The sequence below is a fragment of the Lactuca serriola genome, chromosome 2 (assembly GCF_051521515.1).
Source record: "Lactuca serriola cultivar US96UC23 chromosome 2, Lser_US96UC23_V15, whole genome shotgun sequence".
In the NCBI taxonomy this organism is placed as follows: Eukaryota; Viridiplantae; Streptophyta; class Magnoliopsida; order Asterales; family Asteraceae; genus Lactuca; species Lactuca serriola.
Window position 1 is genome coordinate 2,208,524 of NC_136409.1, and position 23,316 is coordinate 2,231,839.

Sequence of the window (23,316 nt, forward strand, 5' to 3'; positions counted from 1 at the left end):
GTTCATTATGATTGAGATTTTTCTTTTTGAATTGTATTTTGTCTTGGAAAGTGAGGAAGGAATGCCAACAAAAAATTGGCATTTCTAAACATTGTTACAAGATTATGAATGTTGAGATTTTATTTCATTTTTTTGGCCCTCATAAAACAAAATAATTTAATATACATAGATATTACACCTATAGATACCATAACGATCTATCATACTGCACCTATTTTGGACTTTATGCGAGCAAGTCATGCATAACATGGTTCCTTTTTAATCTTTTCCAAACTAATCTTAAACTGTAAAATGAGGCACCTGTTAATTTCTTGACTGACCCGACAGAAGGAAGATCAACCCTCAGACCGGCTGACATTTTGATTTTTGGATGGACCGGAGGGAAACACGCATGTGTCGATCTTACAGGGGTATCCCCTCTCGTGGGCCTGAGGGCTGGGGGTTTCACAGCGGGACATGCTGCTTTAAAAGCAGCCACAAGCAAAGTCACCAAACATTAGAGATCGTGCATGGAAAATCAACACGTGTTCATACCATTTGCATTTGATACGTTTGGTTTCTTAGCATCGGATGCGGTAGAGCTTCTTAAAAGAGTACAACGAATCATACATAGTAATGTTATATCTCCTAGATCTTCAGATGTAGTTTTTAAAAGAATTAGTTTTACCATTCAAAAAGGCTTAACGACACAGCTTGTTGCCCGTTTGCCATTTTACTCATTGTACGATAAAGTTTAAGAAAAATATTTTGGGCTTAAGCATTCAAAACTATGGCAGTTATAGCCCAATTCAATTTTGGCCCAACACCACGTTCTACACTTACAGACTACAATAAAGGAGAATGGTACTGGTAAATTAGTCGCTTGTCAATTTCTCATCTCTGGGAGAGTTCCGAAGAGCACATTGTATCCTTAACAACTAATTAGCATCACTGATTTGAATTTGTTGAAACTGTTAGATCGAATATGGGGTATACGAAGGGCCTTTTTTCCGCCATAACCAGAGACGGAGAACCGCTAGTGAAGAAACTGGCTGCAGTGTCTGTATTTGGGGTGTTGCCTGGAGCCATGATCGCCTCTCTTATCTATTCTCCTCCTGATTTCATCTACAACAAGAACGCTCCTTCCAAATCTACCAATTAGAGTCTTAAAAGGTTGGCACTTCTCTTCCCTTTTATTTTGAATCTGTGTTATTTTAGGGTTTGCGTTTAGTTTTATCCCTCTTTTATTGCTTAATTGATTTGGATTATAGATGTTTCTAATTCAGATTATATGCCTCATATAGAATTATTAGATATGGGGTATTATTTTGATTTAAAAGAGCGAGCCATTGTTCTAGAAAGTTGGGTAAAAGTCACCGATTTGTGCATGCAGCCAATCTATGCAGTCAATAGTTTTTTTGTACTCAACTTATGAGAAATTTATCTATGAAAATTGTTAATCTAGGGTCCAAAATTGTCTAATTAGGAACTAGGTGGATACGTTAAATGACCCATTTTGATAAATAAAAGAGGGATTATACCCTTTCAGACCATGCATCATAGTCAATGTTATGAATTGGCCATGAAACCAACGGGTGATAGAATTTAGTTACAGGTAAAAATTATACACAATTCAAGGCAAAAAAATTGTAAACTTGGACTGAAAGAACATGTATAAAGAAAAATGGCTTTCTATAAATAAAGATTGTTATAAATCGGTGAAGTTTGCTCTTTAATTTTAAAAATTGATTCTTCTGGCAATCTGGCCTGATAAATCTCCTCAAAAGTCAAAAATCAATTTTGGAGTTGTTGGTGGAATCCCATGATGACGATTTCCAAGCAAGCTGTTTTTTTAGCTTGGTTTTGTCTGATTCCTGCAATTGATGTTGATTTCTTCTTGCACGTGTTGTTGGTTCTTATAATTGTTGCTAATTATTTATTGTAATTCTTGATGATTTTTTCTATAGTCCTATAAAACTACACTATGTTTCTAATATTTGCTACATAATTTACACTTATTTCTGGTTCTTTTAACGTGTTGCTGATGATTTTTACAATTTTTTTTTTTTTTTTTTTTTTTGATTTTTGATTTAATTACACACTTACAAATTACAATAATGACTAATATACAATATTGTTTCTTATTTTTGGTAATTGGTATAGTTATACACTTGCTTTCTGATTTTTTATTGTTGCAATTGTTTGTAAATTATGTTATGTGGAATGAAATTACAAGTATTTTGTTAATAATGGACACCTCAGGTGTGTGATGGTAGCGCATCATGCATCATCCATCTCTATCCACCACTTCAAAAATTATAAGTGTTTATAACACGAGTGATAAGTATATAATCTATCATGACTAATGGTGCACATGTTCCTAGTAGAAAAGAAAACTACCATTCTTACCATTGTAAAAACATGGAGTTAACATAATAAAAAATGTTGAACCAATTTTCCTTCGAATGAAGATGGCAAGATTCCTCATAAGTAATCCCTCATCACCAAGATGCAATGTTTCAAGTCCATAGCTTAAGTACATTTTTTTTTTCAACTCTTCTCTTCCACTTAGCTTCAAGTTATGCATGAGCATGACATACACACAATCATTCATCTGTTGTTGATGTATGTAGCTAATTACTAAACAACAAAATAGATAAAATATTCAACAAATTAACTCAGTAACATTAGGATATGATGAGATTGTAAGAAATTAGTGAAATATTCTTAATTCTTATGTCTCATATTGTTTACTAATAAATACCATTCTTCTTGACCAGGGTATGTATGTATGTCTGGACCTCGAGGATGCACTGCAATGCAATAATTATTAGATACTTTTGAAGCAATTGTTATGTATTATTCACTATCCTAAAATTATGGATGAATGAGACAATATTGTTTTTTCAATGGAGTTGCATTTTTTGGATGCAAAGAGTGTTATAAGTGCAATATTTGTTTTTTTTTTTTTGGACTCCATTGTACATGGTAGATAGTTAGGTTAAACTGCTAAATCCATCCCAAACTTAAAACTATTAATAATGATAATAAAAAGGAGCAAGTATATGTTACGTCCTTAAAGCAACAAAAACCTTCATTGTCCCTTATCTCGCTCATTATCTTTTTTTAAATCCTTCTTACTTTAAGATTATGGGCTTGTGTTTTCGCTAATAATTTTAGTAATATTAAGATCAGTCGATCAACACTATACATTTTTAGATGTATTCACACATCTACAAATGTGCAAAAATATCAACTTTGTGTTGTGATAAATTATTTGTAAATTTCTACATTTAAAAATGTGAAAAACGACTAGGTAAAACTCACTTTAAAGTATTACTAAAATCTTTCTTATCTCCATGCTATTATTTTACGTGTTCATAAACACTATTTACACAAAATAATATATTTCTATACAATTAAGTGTAGTTTTCTATTATTTTCTAATACTTGAAAATTTGAAATATAATTACGTAAAAAAGTAATATTTTATACATTTGTGTTAAGTGCAAAGATTTGACGTATATGTTGTAGTGTCTATACATTAGTGGAAAACAATCTCTAAGTTAACCTAATAAAATCGACTTACGTAATCTTTTGGCAGTAAATCCATTCGAATATATTGACGAATAGTTTCAAAACAGATTTTGTAATTGTCCTTAATGATTTTAATTGTAATCAATAACTAATTTTTCTCTTATAACACAACACAAGAAACAAGCATTCACAAAACAAAGTTGTAATATACATGATGAACATCATCAATACCTACAAACTTTTCACCTGTTCTATTCTTAAAAATTCCTGGAAGTAGCAGACATACTTGGCTCTAAAGATTGCCAAAAAAGAAGCAAACTTTATCACTTATAATATACAAATAAACTTAAACCCAAAGCAACATATCCCATAACACCACCCTATATAAACCTCCATTCACCCCTCATGTTCTTCATTCAATCTCTTCTCATTTCACCACCAACACACCAAAATGACATTTCCCTCTTCAAAAATTCCATCCCTTTTCTTCTTTTTTCTTTCCCTTTTTGCCCTTTCAACCTTTGCCCACGAGTTCTCAATCGTGGGGTACGCCCCCGAGGATTTAACATGCATTGACAAAGTCATCAACCTCTTTGAATCATGGCTCTCAAAGCATGAAAAGTTGTATGAGAGCATGGAAGAAAAGCTACATAGATTTGAGATCTTCAAAGACAACTTAAAGCATATTGATGAAACCAACAAAAAAGTTAGCAACTATTGGCTAGGACTCAATGAGTTTGCTGACTTGAGTCATGAAGAGTTCAAGAACATGTTCTTAGGACTCAAGGGTGAGATGCCAGAAAGAAGAGAGGAATCAACTAAAGAATTCACTTATCAAGATTTTCTTCATCTCCCAAAGTCTGTTGATTGGAGAAAAAAAGGAGCCGTTTCACCCGTTAAGAACCAGGGTTCATGTGGTTAGTATAACAAATATTATATCATCCTTTAAGATTATTAAATTTAGAGTAAACTACAAATTTAAACACTTTCCAGTTCTGGTCATTTTTTCAAGGTTTTGTATCGATTTTGGTCCTCGTTTCAAGGCAACTTACAAAATGGTCCCTGTGCGTTTTGATTTTTACTGTGTTGAGTCGAGATTTGAAACCTTTTTCAAATATGGTCCTTGTTTCAAAGTCTCATATTTGATTTAATGATGTTCTGATGTTGGTCCTTAGTTCTAGTTTTTGTATTGATTTTGGTCCTTTTTTCATTGTTCCAGGGAACAAAATTGATATGAAATCTTGAAATAAGGACCAAAATTAAAAAAAAAAAAAAGTTTTAATATTGGACTAAACATGGTAAAATTTAGAAAGCAGAGTGACCATTTTCTAATTTACTTGGATTATGTCAAGATTCCAGGGACCAAAATCAATAAGTAACCTTGAAATAAAGACCAAAAAACGACCTACATTTTATTTTTGGATTAAACATGGTAAAAGTTAAAAGCATAGGGATCATTTTTGTAATTTACTCAAAAATTTGTCATGCATATTTTTTTTCTCATATGATATGGAATACAGGTAGCTGTTGGGCATTTTCAACGGTGGCTGCGGTGGAGGGTATAAACCAAATCGTGACTGGAAATTTAACAGTGTTATCAGAACAGGAGTTGATTGATTGTGATACAAGCTTTAATAATGGTTGCAATGGAGGTTTAATGGACTATGCCTTCTCCTTCATAGTGAAAAATGGTGGGCTTCATAAGGAAGAAGAGTATCCCTATATCATGAGCGAAGGAACTTGTGATGAAAAGAAGGTAAAACTCTTTAACTTCATATTTAATTTCAACACATTAGAAACAAACAAAAAATGGTTGTCTAGTGTTTACTCTTGTTTATATGGTTCTTTCATTCGTAAAAATAAAGTCTTTAACTTTTTTTTTTTTTTTTTTTTTTTAGGATGTATCAGAAAAGGTGACGATAAGTGGGTATCATGATGTACCTCATAACAATGAAGATAGTTTTTTGAAAGCACTTGCAAACCAACCTATTAGTGTTGCAATTGATGCTTCTGGTCGTGACTTCCAATTTTACAGTGGGGTAATTAATTAGTCTCATATAAACTTAATCGGAATATTTAAGTAAAATAAAATTATAATATTTCAGGGTGTGTTTGATGGACATTGTGGAAGTGATTTGGATCATGGAGTTGCAGCAGTTGGATATGGAAGCAACAAGGGACAAGATTATATAATTGTGAGGAATTCTTGGGGGCCAAAATGGGGAGAGAAGGGTTACATCAGAATGAAGAGGAAGACTAGTAAAAGTGAAGGGATGTGTGGGATATATAAGATGGCTTCTTATCCTACCAAACAAAAGTGATCATTGCGTTTGTAACTTTTCCTTTTTATGTATTTTCTTGCTTCTTGTTTTCTGACTTTTAATCAAGTCAAACCCATCATTCTAATAAAAATGCAACTTATTTCTTTTGATTGCTATTACTAAATATAGGAATTCCATAATATAGCAAACCAAATGGAGAAAGAAAGAAGAAAGCTACGGGAATACTAAACTCTCTACTAGCCGTTCAAATTGTTAAAATCTAAGTTAACAAAAAGAAAATGTGTGCCAAGTAGAAACAAAAATATACAATCAGTAAGAAGATGTACTCGATTTCCAATTATATATTTGAATTTTGATAGAAGATTGCACCAATATGCAGCGTCCTAAGCAAAAATTGTTAGTGTATTGGTGTATATATCTAGAGGATACAACTATTAGTCCAAGATAAACTTGAATATGACGAATCAAATGTATGTCTCCATGACAGGGCATAACACAACCATCAATGGATTTTAAGAATTTTGAGAAGTACTTGCATGTTTTTTAAACACAATGATAGTTGGTTGTTATTTTATGTCAATGTTCACTACATCAAAAAATTAACTAATATATAGAAACAATAAAGTAATGCTAAAAATAGTTGATTTAACAAACAAATTATTCATATCCTTTTAATTTGTTTAATTTGTAGATACTTTCGATTTTTTAAAGCAAAATACCCACCAATATGTTTCATTTGGTAAAACAATAATGAATATTTACGAAAAAAAAAGCTGTTAGCCACCTTTTAACTTTTCAGACATTAATTTCTTTTTTCAGAATTCATATCTTCAAAACCTTGTTCACCTAATATTGGAGAGGAAAGTGAGAAGCACATCAGAGGTAGCTGTTGAGGAGAGCAGATGGAGAAAGCATATGAAGGTGAGTAGCAAGGGAGGAGAGCAGAAATAAAGCAAACGAAGGTCTTGTTCGGCAAACGGCGAAGGTTAGCATAACTCCAACTATATATATATATATATATATATATATATATATATATATATATATATATATATATATATATCCATTTCAAGAATATAAAATTTTATCATCTCACAAGTGCTCTTGATATAATCCATGATGTAATTCTATGAGCATGAGTTTATCCAATACTCAAAATCTCTATTTTCTAAGTACTCATGAATATTGTAGCAACCATTGCAATGCCTAATCTCCACAGACAATCTATAATTCAATTCATGACAATCTTAATTCACTACTTAATTCCAAAACTATGAGCGACTGTGGAATTCCAAATAATCAAATAATTCAAGAAGTAAAACATGCAAAGTGAAACACAATAATATACTAATTAACTATTGTCTCAATTCTATTGAATATCGATAATCTCCATTATTTAATCACCATAATATTTATGACTTTATTAATTGTATAATGTTTTGAGTAATCATCTAACCACTTGAATTAAACATCAATCATGCCATGCTATGAACATGCATCCTATGCCTCTTGTAATACCCTAATTTTTCAAATAAAATTTTCATTTTTAGAATCACTTAAAACCCAATATCACATTCCTCAAAACCCACGAAATGTATAAGTTGTCAAAACACAAGGCAACAAATGTTTGATAATATCCCAAAATCCTCAAAAATATAATCTCTAACTGGTGTGTACAATCAAACCGGTGCCTTCCCATGATCCTAAGAGGTACCTGAAACACATATCACACAACACGGTAAGCACAAAGCTTAGTAAGTTCTCCAAAATATCACATACACAAATAATAAGCCTCTCATGGCTATAGCTCGGCATGGACCCTCCGGTCATGTGTCTCGGTAAAGACCCTCCGGTCTCACGGATCGATATGGACCCTCCAGTCATGTGTCTCAGTGAAGACCGCCCGGTCTCACAACTCAGATTGGACCCTCCAGTCCTGTATCTCAGTGAAGACCCTTCGGTCTCACAACTCGGTTTGGACCCTCCGGTCCTATCTCAGTAAGGCACAGAATAATGTATAGCATACATCACAAAGACAAAATGCATAATATCACATAACTCAGTACAAGCACATAATACTCTCCGGTCGATAACTCAAATAAGACCCTCCGGTCACATAGTATTACCACTCAGGTAAGTATAGTGAGAAGACTCACCTCGCAAATAAGCAAGTAGGTCTCGTACTTCACGAATGGTCTAGACTCCGCCTACATATCATAATCATCTCTAATTAACACTTTATAACCACAACCTTAAAAAGTTAGGCTAACCCCTTGCTCTAACTCTCGGAAAGGGTGAAAGACCATTTCACCCCTCCATTATCTCGTAACTCATGTCTTGACAAGCCCTAAAAGTCAACGGAAGTCAACACCCGAGTCAACATCCATGTTGACCCAACTCATCGAGTGAATCTATACGACTTGTCGAGTTCCTTCGTTTTCTCTGAAGTATCGGGAAAATCCAACTCAACCCGTCGAGTTGTCTCACCAACTTGCCGAGTTGTAACACGTCCAGACTATCGGGGAAAACCCAAGCCAACTCGTCGAGTTGGCTCATCCACTCGTCGAGTCCCTTCAGTCCATTCTCTCATTCAGACATTTTTAAGCAGAACTAAGGCTCCATACTCTAGATCTAGCCTTCTAAGGCTGAAGTATCATGTAAAGATGCAAGCTTTACGTCAATGCATGCCATCTAGGGCTCAAAATGCCAAAACAAGCTCTATAGAGGGTTTGATGCATTAAAGCTGGCCAATAGCTTGATAAAGCCTGAATCTTTAGGCCCAAGGGACTTCATACTATCCAGATCTGGAGTCTTAACTCCATGGAAAGCTCAAACAACTTAAGGACCCAAAGAAAGGATTGAAATGGACATAAACTACCTAATGATGAGATCTAACCAAACAATGATCAAGGTGAAAGCTTTTTACCTCTAAATGGTAGCTAGCACTAAAAGAACACCAGATCCAAAGGCTTCTTCTCACTCCAAGCCATTTTGCTCTTAATCCCCTTCTAAAAATGCACTAGAACACACAAATCTTAGCCTTTCATTCTTTCACAGTGAATACAACTCTCTTAGGGTTTCTCTCAGTGTGTCAACATGATAATGGAGGCGGAAATGAAGGTTTAAGGTCCTTTAACTAGGGCACAAGCCCTGAAAATTAGGGTTTTCACACTCAACTCCTACTCGTCGAGTAGACTCTAAAGATCACACAACCATTTAACTCTCTACTCAGCGAGTTAGGGCCTCCCACTCATCGAGTTGCTCTGACCACATGAATATAAATTAATTAAATATTATACGTGGGAGTCGGGATGCTACAGTTCTCCCCACTAGAATCAGACTTCTCTCTCGAAGTCATCCTCTGAAAACAACACTGGGTACTGCTCCCGCATCTCGAATGTCATACTCCCAAACCGGAACGGCAGAAACGTTCGGGGGTGGATGACCTCATGTACAATATCACAACAATTGCATAATAATAATCAAAGTACAACAACCATTACATTGATAAAGCATAGTTTTACATTCGTGTTCAAATCAATGTATACTTGACACCAAAATGTATAGCAAAAGCTAAAAGAGATGAGTCTATGAAGCTCCTTCTTCTCAAAACCTATGGATACCTGTTTACTGATTTCTTGAGAATACAAGTAGTTTTGAAAAGAGTGTCAACAATTAAGTTGGTGAGTTCATAAGACCAAAACATGTAAATGTTATTGTACTCTGAGATAGTATAATGTAGTTTTAATTCACATAAAACCATGAAAAATATGTTTTCTCTATACTAGAATAGTATACAATATTTGTACGTACTTGTATAAAAACTGTGTAATTGTAAGTGCCTGGATTCACCAACTGAACTGAAAAATAATGTATTATAGTTTTATTATTTAATAAAACTATATAAAGTTGTTTACTTATTCATACACTAATCGTATTGCTCAATACCAAATTGTGAGTTATCATAACCATGCTTGATGACCTATGATGGCCTGAACACGACGTTCTTCAGGCATCGCAATCACTACTACATTTGTTACCCCAGGTCTGCCAGTCTAACTGTAGTTAACGGTTAAGGTGCAGGATTGTCAGTACCGTATAGATCTATACACAAGTGTCACGCTCTCCCTCTAAGAAAATCTAGTTTAAATTTCAGGGCTTGGTTGGTACTTAGATAAGTACGTGAAGTGTGTCTCGTAAATGCTATATTGACGGTTACATGTAGAATAATGAAAAGCCTTTTTGTGATAAATAACTATACATATATTCTATAAACTATAACTATTGTAGTTTAGGGTTGCATGTTCTGTGTGCTGACTTAAAGGTTGTCGTGTAGGGATCGAGGAGTCGAAGGGAGTCGATTTGTATGCCGAGGATAGTTCAAACACTGCACGACATTAAGTTGAGTTACCTTCCAATAGGGGTGGGTCTAAGGCCATAATGTCGGCCCACCAAATAGGGGTATTTAGAAGGTGATTGTCTTTGTGATGATTATCTTGGTCTGGTTATGTGCTTTGGTCATGAGATTTATTTGTATGATATGCTATGTGTATATTAAGGATCAGTTTCCCCTGACAACGCTCCTTAGGACCGAGGGGTAGGTCAGTACCCAGATATGCCTGACTGTATGTTTATATCTTGGTGTTGTATGCTAGTGGTAAGGGGTGGAATAGTCCCCAGTTACCGGTTGAAAGATACCAATGATGATTACCGGTTGAAAGATACCGATGATGGTTACCGGTTGAAAGATACCGATGATGGTTACCGTTTGAAAGATACCGATGATGATTACCGGTTGAAAGATACCGATGGAAGTTACCGGTTGAAAGATACCGACGATGATTACTGGTTGAAAGATACCGATGATATTGTATGGTATGTGGTATGATGGGGGAACTCACTAAGCTTTGTGCCTACGGTTTCAGTTTTGGTTTTAGGTACCTCTTCGTCTAAGGGGAAGGAGTCGGCGGCGTAGCATCGCATCACACACACATGATTCCGCATCGGACTTTCTGGGATTGTACTTTGATTTTCATTAATTTTGATGTCATGGTTTGGGACACAACATTATGATTTTGTAATGTGTTGCTTTATTATGTTATGGTAAAATGTTTTATAAATTATTAATTAAAAAATGCAATTTTCGGGCTTGAAATTTGGGATGTTACAATACCTATTATACTTTATATGTATGTGTTCTACTGAAACGAAAACTTTTGTATTGTTAATAATTTGGCAAGTTTAAATCGTAAAATCCGTAATACAGTTGTTCCATGAAATTTAACATTTGTGTCCAAATGGTACTAAAATAGATTGTAAAAATTAATATTTTTGTTTAACAAGTTTAAATGGCTTTATACTTATGTACATATAATATTTATATAATTATGAGTAAAAAGGGAACAAAATAATTCTACCCCAAACCCACAACCAAACAAGGAACACGAAATAGAGCAAAATTATAAATTCTAAGCCTATTGAACCTTAATATATATATATATATATATATATATATATATATATATATATATATATATATATGTGTGTGTGTGTGTGTGTGTGTGTGTGTGTGTGTGTGTATGTGTGTAATAACGACAACGATTGACAAAATATTGAAATCATTTAGATATTAACACAAAATTTCTTGTGTTAAACTTGTATCCCTCCCCCACCCCACCCCCCTAAAACAATGAAAAATCAAGAAAAAATAAGGGTATAAACTCACCTTAAGTGTGTTCTTGGTTGTGAAATGGTGTAAATGGCGATGTTCTTCGTGTTAAAATAAGTGAAATTATTTGATGTCCTAATAGTGTTTAAACATATAATAATATATGATTAAGATGATACAAGTAATATAAGTGTTGTATAACACAAGTTTTATGAATAAAACATACTAAATCTCGTACGTGTTTTGAAGTAAAATAGTCTCCTAGAGTTTACTTGACCTTAGTATGAAGGAATTGGGCTTAATATTTGAGAGATAAATGAGAGTAATCTCGTTACTAGAGGTTTGAAAATGAAATTAATTTCTATTATGTATCTTAAATATGAAGTAAAAAGGTAGGCGGTTGAGGTGATTATACATTGGGAAGCACAATATATCTTAATATTTTGGAGTTTTCGACCATAAAGTGACCCAAAAAGGAGATTTCGGTGCATGTTCTCGGTCTTGCAATGGGATCTCGATCCGAAGGTTTGCGGTCAAAATGGTTCTCGGTCCGAGGGTTTGGTCTCTCATGATTTCGGTCTTGACCGAAATTCGATTTCGGTCCAAGGAGAAACCTCCTTCGCATGTTTTTGGTTCTAAAGTGGTCGAATCTTTTGAGTTTTCGGTCCATCCACATGGTTTTGGTTCCCATAAAACCGAAATCTTCACTATTAAGAATACTTTACTATTAAGTAAATGTTTTTCAATATATAAGTATTTATAACTTATATAAACGTGCCCTTAAGGCATTCAAGTTCTTATTCTACTAAGGTTATGATATGGATTTACTTGTGTACGATCGTAGTTTAGACTTTTATTTGAATAAGTTTGATTTGCACTGACTCGAAATAATGGGTTTTTACATCGGACTCCGGCACCCAAGTCTACTCGAATCCCTTTCGATGTTGCCACTAAACCTAAACCAAGGGAACCTCTTTATTCCTCAAGACCTTCACCTTCCTCTCCAAGATCAATATCGGATTCTCAATGTAGTTCAAGTGATCGTCAACCTGAATTTCCTCCAAAGGGACCACAACCGTCTCATTGGCTACACACTTCCTCAGATGGGACACATGGAAAGTGTTATGAATCTGGCTCAACTCTGCAGGCAGCTCTAACCAATAAGCTACCTTATCCGCTCACGTGATCACTCTGAACAGGCCGATGTATCTAGGGCCCAACTTGGCACGCTTCCTGAATCGGATCACCCTTTTCCATGGGGATACCTTCAGGAGGAAAAAATCTCCGACCTTAAACTATAGCTCTAAATGTCGCCGGTCTGCATAAATCTTTTGATGACTCTAGGCCCTCAGTAACTTTTGTCTGACCTGCTGGATCTGCTCTGTCATCTTGAGCACTATCTCAGTCCCCCCATCACTCTCTGCCCTACCTCTCCCCAACAGATGGGAGTCCGACACCTCCTTCCGTATAAAAGCTCAAAAGGAGGCATATCGATACTGGAGTGATGGCTATTGTTGTATGAAAACTCAACCAAGGACAAGTAAGTGTCCTAACTTCCACCGAAGTCCATAACACATGCACGTAGCATGTCCTCGAGCATCTGAATCGCCCACTCGCTCTGCCCATCTATCTGTGGGTGGTATGCGGTACTGAAATGCAACCGGGTACCCAACTCCTCATGAAATGTCTTCAGAACCTAGAAGTAGAACACACATCCCGATATGACACTATCGATGTGGGCACCCCATGTCGTGCCACCACCTATTGAACGTAGATCTCGACTAATTTCTCCGTAGAAGAGCTCTCACTTATAGCCAAAAAGTGAGCACTCTTTGTCAACCGATCTACAATCACCCATATCACATCGACACCTCGCGCGGTCCTCATTAATTTGGTAATAAAATCTGTAGAGATCTGTTCCCACTTCCACAGGGGAATCTTTAAAGGTTGCAACTGGCCATGAGGACGCTGGTGCTCAACCTTGACTTGACGACAGGTCAAGCATCTCTTGACTACCCATGCCACATCTCTCTTTATACAGGGCGACCAATAATCCTCTTCAAGTCCAAATACATATTGGTAGCCCCCGAATGGATCGAGAATCTTGACTTATGGGCCTCCTCCATCAAAATATGTCGATCTCCACCCATATATGGCACCCATATCCGCCCACGGAAGGTCATAAGCCCCCGACTATCTGTCTCAAACTCAAAAACCTACCCGATCACCCGATCACTCTTATGGTTCTCTGGTCTCACAGCCACCACTTGGGCCTCTAACATGGTATCTACGACTGGGGTCATCATCGTCATCCTCATGTACATGTCTCGGATCGGAGCACTCACTGCTCTACGACTCATGGTATCGGCTATCACATTAGCCTTGCCAAGGTGATACAAATTCTCACAGTCATAGTCTTTCACTACATCCAACCACATCCTCTTTCTCTGATGATGTGCCTAAGCTCGCATGGAACAATCATGCCCGACTAAGGAACCTAAAACACTGGTCGAGCCAAGCTCACCGGGTTCAGCGCTCGCCAGTACCCTTCAGAGCAGGGCGCCATGGTGAAAGGCTCGTGCCCGCTAGGCACGCTCCTGGTGCCAAGACAAAAGATACGGTCAGGAGACAAGGTACAGGATCAGACCATTACCGTCGGAGCCATTGATAGTGCTCTAACGGATAGAGGCACACGATCCTCCAATCAGCACCTCTGACCTTATCCCCTTAAAGCGATCCTGTCTCGTACGGACAAGATAGGGTCACTAGGTATTAAAGGGCATGATCAGTAGTTCAAAAGGTAAGCGATCTTCTTCCAATTACACACACAAACCCTAAACCCTATCTAACTTGACTGTCGAAGCGTCTTTCCGGGAGCCTGATCCCGGGAAACGGCTGACGACCCTTCTTTCTTGTGATCTTGAAGAAGCCACTCGGAATCCACTAGAAGAACATTGAGAGGAGTAATAGTGAGGTCGCATCATTTGGCGCTATCCATTTGTGTGACAAAGAACATAACCAAAAGCAACATTTAGCGAAAACAATGGCGTCCAACGACAACGATGAAGCCTGAGGAACTCAGAACAGCTCCATACGGTTCATGGCACCGTTAGACGAGACACCGCCACCTATGATAGCCAATAGAGAAGCCACAGGCGAGGGAAGCTCTTTAGTAACGACAGTACCACCAGGGAGTCAGCAGCCATCTCCGCCGCTGCCCACATCGTCAGAAACAAGCATTGATACTGCCACACAACCTTCATCCCAACAACCACAACCAACTCAGGTGGCGATATCATTTGTCACACCCCTTCAGACGCCACTAGCATTCCATCCAATGGCAACACAATCTCCAGTACCCCAAATGCCACCATTCTTCACACCGATAATGCAAAACCAACTACCAATTCCCCAAACGACGTTGTCGGTAAACCAAATACCAAGCACCCAACCACCACCCCAGACGTCATTACCAAACTAGATGCTGATGAACACACATCCGATGCTCCCATTACCACCACTCGTGCAAACCATGATAACCCCATCATCGGTTTTCTACCCGACAACAGGAACATGGGGCCAACCTGCCATTACCACCAACACCAGTCGACAAAAAACTCCAACAAGCTATCCTCCAATCCCACCTCAACCATTTCCCCCCGGATACATGCTTCAACTACCATTCCAGTAGCAAGCCTTCTATGACCCAAACCCAGCATACCATGCATTCTACGGCCTTCCGGGGGCGCACATGTATAACACATCCCGCCCATATAACCTGCAGGGACAACTAACCATCCCAAACCAAGATTGTCTATCATGCAACGTCTCATCTCCATTTGCCAAGGAGTTACTCGATTACAAAATCCCAACACAGCCAAACTTCCTAACCTAAAAACCTACGACGGCACCACCGACCCCGACAGCCACATTGATATGTATGAATGGACAATGACATCGCTAAAATTAGATGAATGGTTCTGGTGCACGTATTTCCCAAAAACCCTTGATAGAAATGCAGAAACATGGTTCGAAACTCTCCGCCCATGTAGCATTTACAATTTCGGACAACTCAAGTACCTTTTCCTTACAAATTTCATGGAACTGTATAAGTATATGGTTGATTCCCACTCCATCATTGGATGTAAGCAGAAAGAGGGTGAAAGTGTAAGGGAATACTTCACGAGGTTCACGAATGCCATGTTGGATGTGCCCAGACATGACGAGGGCCTCACAGCCGAGGCCTTAATGTGGGGCCTCCTACCAGGACCCTTGTCGCAAAAGCTCATGGGCAAAAAGCCACAGATGAGAGATGAACTAAAGGAAAAAGTGGAACGATACTTGAGACAGGAGGAGGGCGAAGCAACGAAGCAAGCGTATCTAAATTCCATGACAACCAAGAGTCATAGCCCAACTCACACGGAGATACTGGGTGGAAGCAGACACTTTGGGCAAGGAAAGAGACCACAAAGTTGCTTTAGGCCATTAACCAGAGACGATAGACGGGGTCGTCGACCAGATGTGTACATGGTCGCAAACATGTCGCAGCCGGCGAAGGCACCAAAGGGACGGTATTGCGAATATCACAAGTGAAAAACACACGACACCACCAACTGCTTAGTTCTCAAGAAGGAAATGGAGAAGAAAAAACTCAAGGGAGATCTTGTAGAGGTAGCATGGAGTTTACGCACTAAGTTTGACGCAGAGAATGCCAAAGGTACACCACGAGAAGGTGCCCAGCCCAGAGAGATATTCATGATACGAGGAAAGAGAAGTAGGCAAGAAGGACTAGTCGATCAAAATAAGTCCTACAGTGGCAACACAAGCACTTACGTTCTCAGTGCAAGACCTTAGACCAAAAGGCTGGAGAGGCGATAATCCACTCATAATTCAAGCCTCTATAAAAACATGTTCATACACAAAGTATACATCGACATGGGTAGTTTTGCAGACATAATCTATGAGCATTGCATTCGTCTCCTTCCGGACCGATGGAAGGACAACCTGAGACCCATGATAGGAAGGTTGGTAGGATTTATAGGACACAACTTATGGCCACTTGGCACGATCCACTTACCTCTCATGCTAACCAGCCACGATAAGAAATAGAAAAAACGGTCCTGGTCGACTTCATTCTAATTCGGTACTCCTCAGAGCACAACATCATCTTGGGAAGGTTGGCTCTGCTTAAACTAGGACCGCTCCCATCAACAATGCATGTAATTGTGAAATTTAGTACCACCGAGGGCCCAACTACGATTCTGGCCACACCACTAAAAGAACTGCAATACTTTACGATCGTGAAACCGGCAGAGATAACAAGGGAAACCAAGAAGGCACAGGCCGAATCAACAAACGAGAAGGAGGTGATTAATGAGGAATACCCCAACCAACCAATCAACATCGGTCATAACCTCCCGGAGCATATCCGACAGGCACTCATCGACTTGCTCAGATGATAAAAACAAGTGTTTGCATGGAATCCCACAGACATGGATGGCGTAGATAGGAAAGTCATAGAGCATAAACTTATGATTAAGCTAGGAACAAAGGAAGTCAAGTAGAAGAAGATGGTCCAGGGGGAGATCGTAACAGAGCGATCAATGCAGAAGTAGCCAAACTAACAAAGGCGAGCATGTTGAGAGAAGCGGTTTTCCCAACCTAGATTGCTAACCTTGTCATGGTACGAAAGCATGATGGGTCATGGAGCATGTGCATCAACTTCTCTGATCTAAACAAGGCATGCTCCAAGGTGTCACACCCTCGAACTGGACGACGGAAACGTCCGAGGGCTCGTGTGACTATAAATTGAAATATCATCACAATGAATATACATGAAGCATAACATAATCATCACCAAACATTACATAATACAACTGGTATTGTTCACATAAAGTACATTGTCTTAGATTACATATTCCAAAATGTCAATAATTGTATGATGCTTGACATTAAAGAAAATAAATCCACACACTTGAAGATTCTTCTGCTTAATGGTTGCTTGAGAATACAAGTTATTTTGAAAACGGTCAACATATATAATGTTGGTGAGTTCATAAGCAAGTTTGATTTAAAAAGCTTTGTATCGATAGTATAACCCAAAAAATCCGATATTTTATGTAAATTTTTTTTACAACATGATGTGATGATCTAATATATATATATATATATATATATATATATATATATATATATATATATGTGTGTGTGTGTGTGTGTGTGTGTTTGTGTGTGTGATTTCAAAACATGTGTAAATGAATGAATCCCAAAAGTTTTCCCTGTTTTGTATGTGAAGTATGTAAAAGAAATAGAATGATGATATTTCCTGGAAAATCCGATATTTTCCGATCTATAATAGTATTGTAATAATTGTTTTATCGTATGAATTGTTTTTTATCACCACAATATATATATATATATATATATATATATATGTATATATATATATATATATATATATATATATATATATATATATATATATATGAATTTGATTTCCCCTGAAAAGTATAGGTGCTAATGGATCTCTATGTGAGTCGTTACAACCATGCATGATAAATGACTAATTTTCCAGTCTTGGCATTTTTCCAAACGACGGTTTTGATCAAGATTTTGTCATCCTAGACTGGCCGAGTCTAACTGTAGCGAACAACTCCAGTGTGGGGAGTCACCCCCGTATAGATCTATACCCAAACTGTCGCTCTCCCTTCCTTGAGACTCTGATTATAACTATAGGCTACGTCCAAACACTCAGTGGTGTCGACCGATAATTCTCACTAGACCCCAATGATTTTCACATGAATATGATTAATGTTAAATGTAGTTTGATTTACTAACACCTGATGATATTTGAATGTGATAGACACAACCCAACAAACATGCATAAGGACAGTTGTGGCCCATTAAACACGTAAGTTATTTCTAGGCTTGATGGCATGCAAACGGGCACATTGAAGCCCATTAAGCGTACAATGATTCTCTCCGGGAAAAGATCAACACGCAAATGGGTCATTAAGGCCCATTAACATGTAAAAATGAATTTAGGCCTATTGAGCACGTCATTGGATCACTAAGGCCTAGTAGACATAAATTGATTATATTGGGCCCAATAAACATGCGAATGGATCACAAATGCCAATAAGCTTGTTTTACAAGTACCAGGCCCATTATTAATACTATTGTTGTATTTTTGTATATTAGATGTGGTATTAGTGTTTTTTATAAAGTATTTTCTTATGGTATTAGGACACTTAATGTTTGATCTAAAACGATATTATTGGGTTAAAAAATATACTATTTTAAAATCCTTATAAAAACTTATATTTTTGGTCCAATGTTTAAATATTTGACACTTTTGACTCAAAATATATATTTGACCATTTCAACCCTTGATTTGTAAGAATTTACATTCTCAGCCTTTGTTTGTAAATTTTTTCACTTTAGCCCAAATACCGTGAATTTTACATTTTTAGCCCAAAATCCAAAAACTTGGCATTTTTAGTCCCAATTTAGAAATAAATGTTATTTTCATCTCTAAATTTGGTTTATTTACATTTATGGCTCAAACTCTAATGAAATAACATTTTTAGCCCCAAAACTTCTTATTTTTTGCAATTTTGGGCCCAAAATCATGAGGCCTACATATTTAGCCCATTAAGCTAAAATTTACATTTTTGGCCCTTTGGAAAGCATGTTTATCATAAAAATCCATTTTTATACAAGTATGACCTGTCTGATTCTTATAAAAACAGAATAATGTCACTTTTTGCCCTTATCTTTATTTTCTTAACATATATGACCTTTAACAAGATTTTCGCTTTAAATATTCATATCTTAAACATGTAAATACTTTTATCTTGATAATATGATGTATAAGGTATCTTAGTTCATGGATTATCACTTATTGTTGCTAGGATGTCGAGATGTGTTAAAATCTAACACGTTTTTACAAAATAAACCAAGAAACCATACATATTAAGCATATAACACATAGATTTACACATTTTAGTAGTATTCTCCCGCCAAAAATCATGTGAAAACCGAAAACAAGGGGTATGAACTCACCTTGGGGTTTGTTGTTCGGTTTTGAAGAAGAATGAAATAAGATTTTTGATCCTAGCGAGCTTTCTTGAGTAGATCTTGAACTTAGGAGGGTTCTAGGAGTATGATTTACAAGCACTTGTTTAGAAGGAGTGTCTTGACATAAAAAATGAAGTTATAACACTTGTATATGTAAGAACTTACCAAGAAATGATGATTTTTGGTGGTAAACCTTCTTGAAAATGCTTAGAGAATCTCGAAAATTTGAGATGAAAGGAAGGAGTGTTCTTGTTTGAATGTGAAGTTGGTGTGTGTGTTCTTGGTATTGCTCTTGGACAATGGTAAAAAAGAGAGAGAAGAGAGAAGGTTCCTAGATATTTGGTGGGTTTGTGCATGGATACCCCCATGCACTAATGAGGTGGCAAATGCACAATTTATCTTGTTTTCTCTTTTTTTTTGTTGGGCCGAGAATGGGGCAATCATGGAAGAGTTTGGGCCTTATCTTGGTCCTTAATCAAATTTATAAATCCTATAAGAAGGTTTTCGACCCAGTGGTCCCTTAAGTATATTCACGGCCCAAGGAGTGAATTTATGGTCTATTAGGGTTAAATGGATTAGTTATGGCCCAACATAGCCCATTAAGGGTGAATACATTCATTTTAGGCCCGTTATGGACCAAAATGTCAAGTTTCATTAAAATGGGTCCAATTAGAGCCCATTTAAGGGTCCTAAACCCAAAATAGTCAAATTGGAAGCTTATTGGTCCATTAGGCCCAATAAGGAAATCCTAGTCCATAATGGACTTAAACTGGGATTCTTAGGGTTTCCAAATTCTAAGTTGACTATTTGAAATGTTTTTGTATAGGGTTTTGAATTTAAATTGGATTTTGATGGACCATCATACACATTTTCAAATTATGGCTACATTTGTTGCCATTGTTAATGTTTACAAAAGTATAGAATTTCCTAGCAAAATGCTAGTTGTGACACAAGGATTGCTACCTCTACCAGAAATCGACCAGAAGGTAGAGTTGCCACAAGGTTTCAAGCTAAAGTGCTTTCTAGATGCATACAAAGGTTATCACCAGATTCTGATGAGCAAGAAAGATGAGGAAAAAACAGCTTTCTATACCGACCACGACACCTTTTGTTACACCAAAATGCAATTTGGATTAAAGAATGCGGGGGAAACATATCAACGCCTGGTCGAATCGATATTCTCCAACCAAATCGGAAGAAACATTGAGGTATATGTCAATGACATGGTTACTAAAAGCCCAGATGAGGCAAAAATGTTGCGAGATATTGAAGAAACTTTCAAAACATTAGAAAAAGTGATGATGAAGCTGAACCCAGGCAAATGTACCTTTGGGGTAGAAGAAGGGCAGTTCTAAGGAAATTATGTTACCAGACAAGGCATTCAGCCCAATCAAGTCAAGGTGGACGAACTCATGGAGACCTCACCTCTAAACATGTTAAGGGATGCAAGGTCTGAATGGGGGACTCATAGCCCTCAGTAGATTCATCTCAAAATGAACAGACAAGGCCATGCCGCTATTTCACACATTAAAGGGTTGTATTGAGAAGAGCAACCCCCAATGGACGGCGACAACAAAGTCAGCACTATAGAGGATCAAGGAAGCCCTGCACAAATTGCCTATGTTGGCCAACCCTATTCTGGGCGAGACGCTGCAGGTATACCTCTCAACCTCAAACGAGGCCATATCCTCCGTGTTGGTTGTAGAAATGGAGGGAGAATAGAGGTCGATATATTTCGTCAACTAGCATTACAAGGTCCCGAACTTTACTACCCCTCTTTAGAGAAGCTAGTGCTAGCGGTCATTTACGCTACACGACGTTTGAGACGTTATTTTCAGGCACACCAGATCGAAGTCCTAATGAACTGCCCGATTAAACAGATACTGCTCAATCTAGAAACATCAGGATGACTTGCAAAGTGGGTAATTGAGTTAGGAGAGCATGCCATTAGTTATCGACCAAGGAAGAGCATCAAGGGCAAGCATTAGCAGATTTCCTGCTCGAAATCCCCAGCAGGGGGGATATAACCAAAGAAGGAATCTTGGTAGTAAAAGAAATCCCTGAAAACAATTGAAGATGGACGTTAGCACATCCAACAGAGAGGGATCCGGAGCAGGCCTAATCTTGACTAGCCCGGAGGGAGAGGAGGTTACCTATGGTCTTCGTTTCGACTTCCACACATCGAACAATGAGGCGGGATATGAAGCCTTGCTCGTGGGGATGCGCCTGGCCAAACAAATAGGGGCAAAGGCTGTGATGGCGATGGCAGATTCAAGGCTGGCCGCCAATTAGATTAACGAGAGTTTTGAAGCAAGAGATAAAAGGATGGAGAGAGATGTCAGGATAGTGAAATAGCTCACTAAGTATTTCAAGGAATTCACCTTCAAAAAAATACCAAGAAGTGAGAATAGGAGAGCAGACGCCCTAAGCAAATTAGTGTCAACATGTTTTGATCACTTGTCAAAGAAAGTTTTGGTAGAAGTGCTTAAAGAAAGGAGCATAGACACACGACAAGTAAGCACCCTCTCAACAACCGGACCCATGAGGATGACCCCGCTGGTCGAATACCTTCAATAAGGCATTCTGCCAGACAATCATGACGAGGACAGAAAGGTATGCATAAAGGCACCCTCGTACGCGATGATAAATGAAGAACTATGCTGGAAAGGGTTTAATGCCCCGTGGTTAAGATGGATAGAGGAAGACAAAGGGAAAGAAGCACTCCGTGAAGCACACGCAATCCAGGCAGGTGCACACGAGGGTGCACGTGCCCTAACAAGAAAGGTGCTCCAAATGGGGATCTATTAGCCCACTACATACCAGGACACGACAAAACTAATAAGGAAATGTGGGGAATGCCAAGCATTCCCCCGGTTCAGGAAAACCCTCCGGTACCCCTGTCCAATATATCCAGTCCCTGGCCGTTTTATCAGTGGGGAATAGACATTCTAGGGACATTCCCGGAGGCACTGGGAAAGCTAAAATACATGGTGGTCACGGTGGATTACTTCACGAAATGGATCGAGGTGGAACCATTGGTATGTATATCCGGGAGGCAGATGATCAAATTTGTATGGAAAAACATCATGACTAGATTTGGCACACTCAAGATGCTTGTCAGAGATAACGGGCTACAATTCGTTGAGAACCCGTTCAAGGAATGGTGCGTCAGCAAGGGAATCTACCAGCGATTCACATCGGTGGCACATCCACAAGCAAATGGACAGGCGGAAGTATCCAACCAAACCATTTTTATTGGGATCAAGAAGATATTGGGGAAGGCTAAAGGAAATTGGGCCGAAGAGATACCGATGGTGCTATGGTTAAATAGAAGCACCCCACGAACAAGCACACAAGAAACCTCATTCAGCTTAATGTATGGAGCAGAGGCGATGCTCCCAATGTAAGTAACAATAGGCACATTGGGAAAATCCATACCGATGAAAACCCAACTCTCAGGACTTGAAGTTAATCCTAGACATCCTCGAGGAGCGAAGAGAGAAGTTAGACATACACCAAGCCACTTACAAACGCGCAATGGAAAGATACTATAACCAAAGAGTGAAAGAGAAAGCATTCGTAGTAGGGGAATATGTGCTATGAAGAAATGAGGCAAGCCAGGCTCAGCCGCAGGGCAAGCTAGGTCCCGTGTGGAAGGAAGGAAAATACCGAGAACTTGGAACACAAGAAACTTGAGAAGATGTCATTTCTAACAATAAGAACCTCCATACCAAAGGAATGAGGCCAAGAAACTGAAACGCCCCAACAAAC

At 38.0% G+C, this 23,316-nt stretch overlaps 1 protein-coding gene and 1 long non-coding RNA gene across 2 annotated transcripts; both read left to right on the forward strand.

The window, feature by feature from the left end:
* Window positions 1-897: 897 nt before the first annotated feature.
* On the forward strand, window positions 898-2,914 carry LOC145085890 (uncharacterized). The gene is made up of 2 exons (XR_013700194.1): window positions 898-1,152; window positions 2,760-2,914. It is a non-coding gene; the product is annotated as an uncharacterized LOC145085890 (long non-coding RNA).
* A 1,009-nt stretch (window positions 2,915-3,923) lies between these two features.
* On the forward strand, window positions 3,924-5,947 carry LOC145085891 (cysteine protease XCP2-like). The gene is made up of 4 exons (XM_079023571.1): window positions 3,924-4,433; window positions 5,037-5,272; window positions 5,415-5,555; window positions 5,622-5,947. Exons 1-4 carry the CDS (start codon window positions 3,968-3,970, stop codon window positions 5,835-5,837), a joined length of 1,059 nt encoding a protein of 352 aa, XP_078879697.1. The 5' UTR covers window positions 3,924-3,967; the 3' UTR covers window positions 5,838-5,947.
* The last annotated feature ends 17,369 nt before the right edge of the window (window positions 5,948-23,316 follow it).

What these genes read in the sequence shown, in the direction of transcription:
- LOC145085891 (XM_079023571.1), top strand. Translation starts at nt 3,968, where the DNA reads ATGACATTTCCCTCTTCAAAAATTCCATCCCTTTTCTTCTTTTTTCTT. An exon ending in TAAGAACCAGGGTTCATGTG is followed by an intron (nt 4,434 to 5,036) that starts GTTAGTATAACA and finishes TATGGAATACAG; the next exon opens with GTAGCTGTTGGGCATTTTCA. An exon ending in ACTTCCAATTTTACAGTGGG is followed by an intron (nt 5,556 to 5,621) that starts GTAATTAATTAG and finishes ATAATATTTCAG; the next exon opens with GGTGTGTTTGATGGACATTG.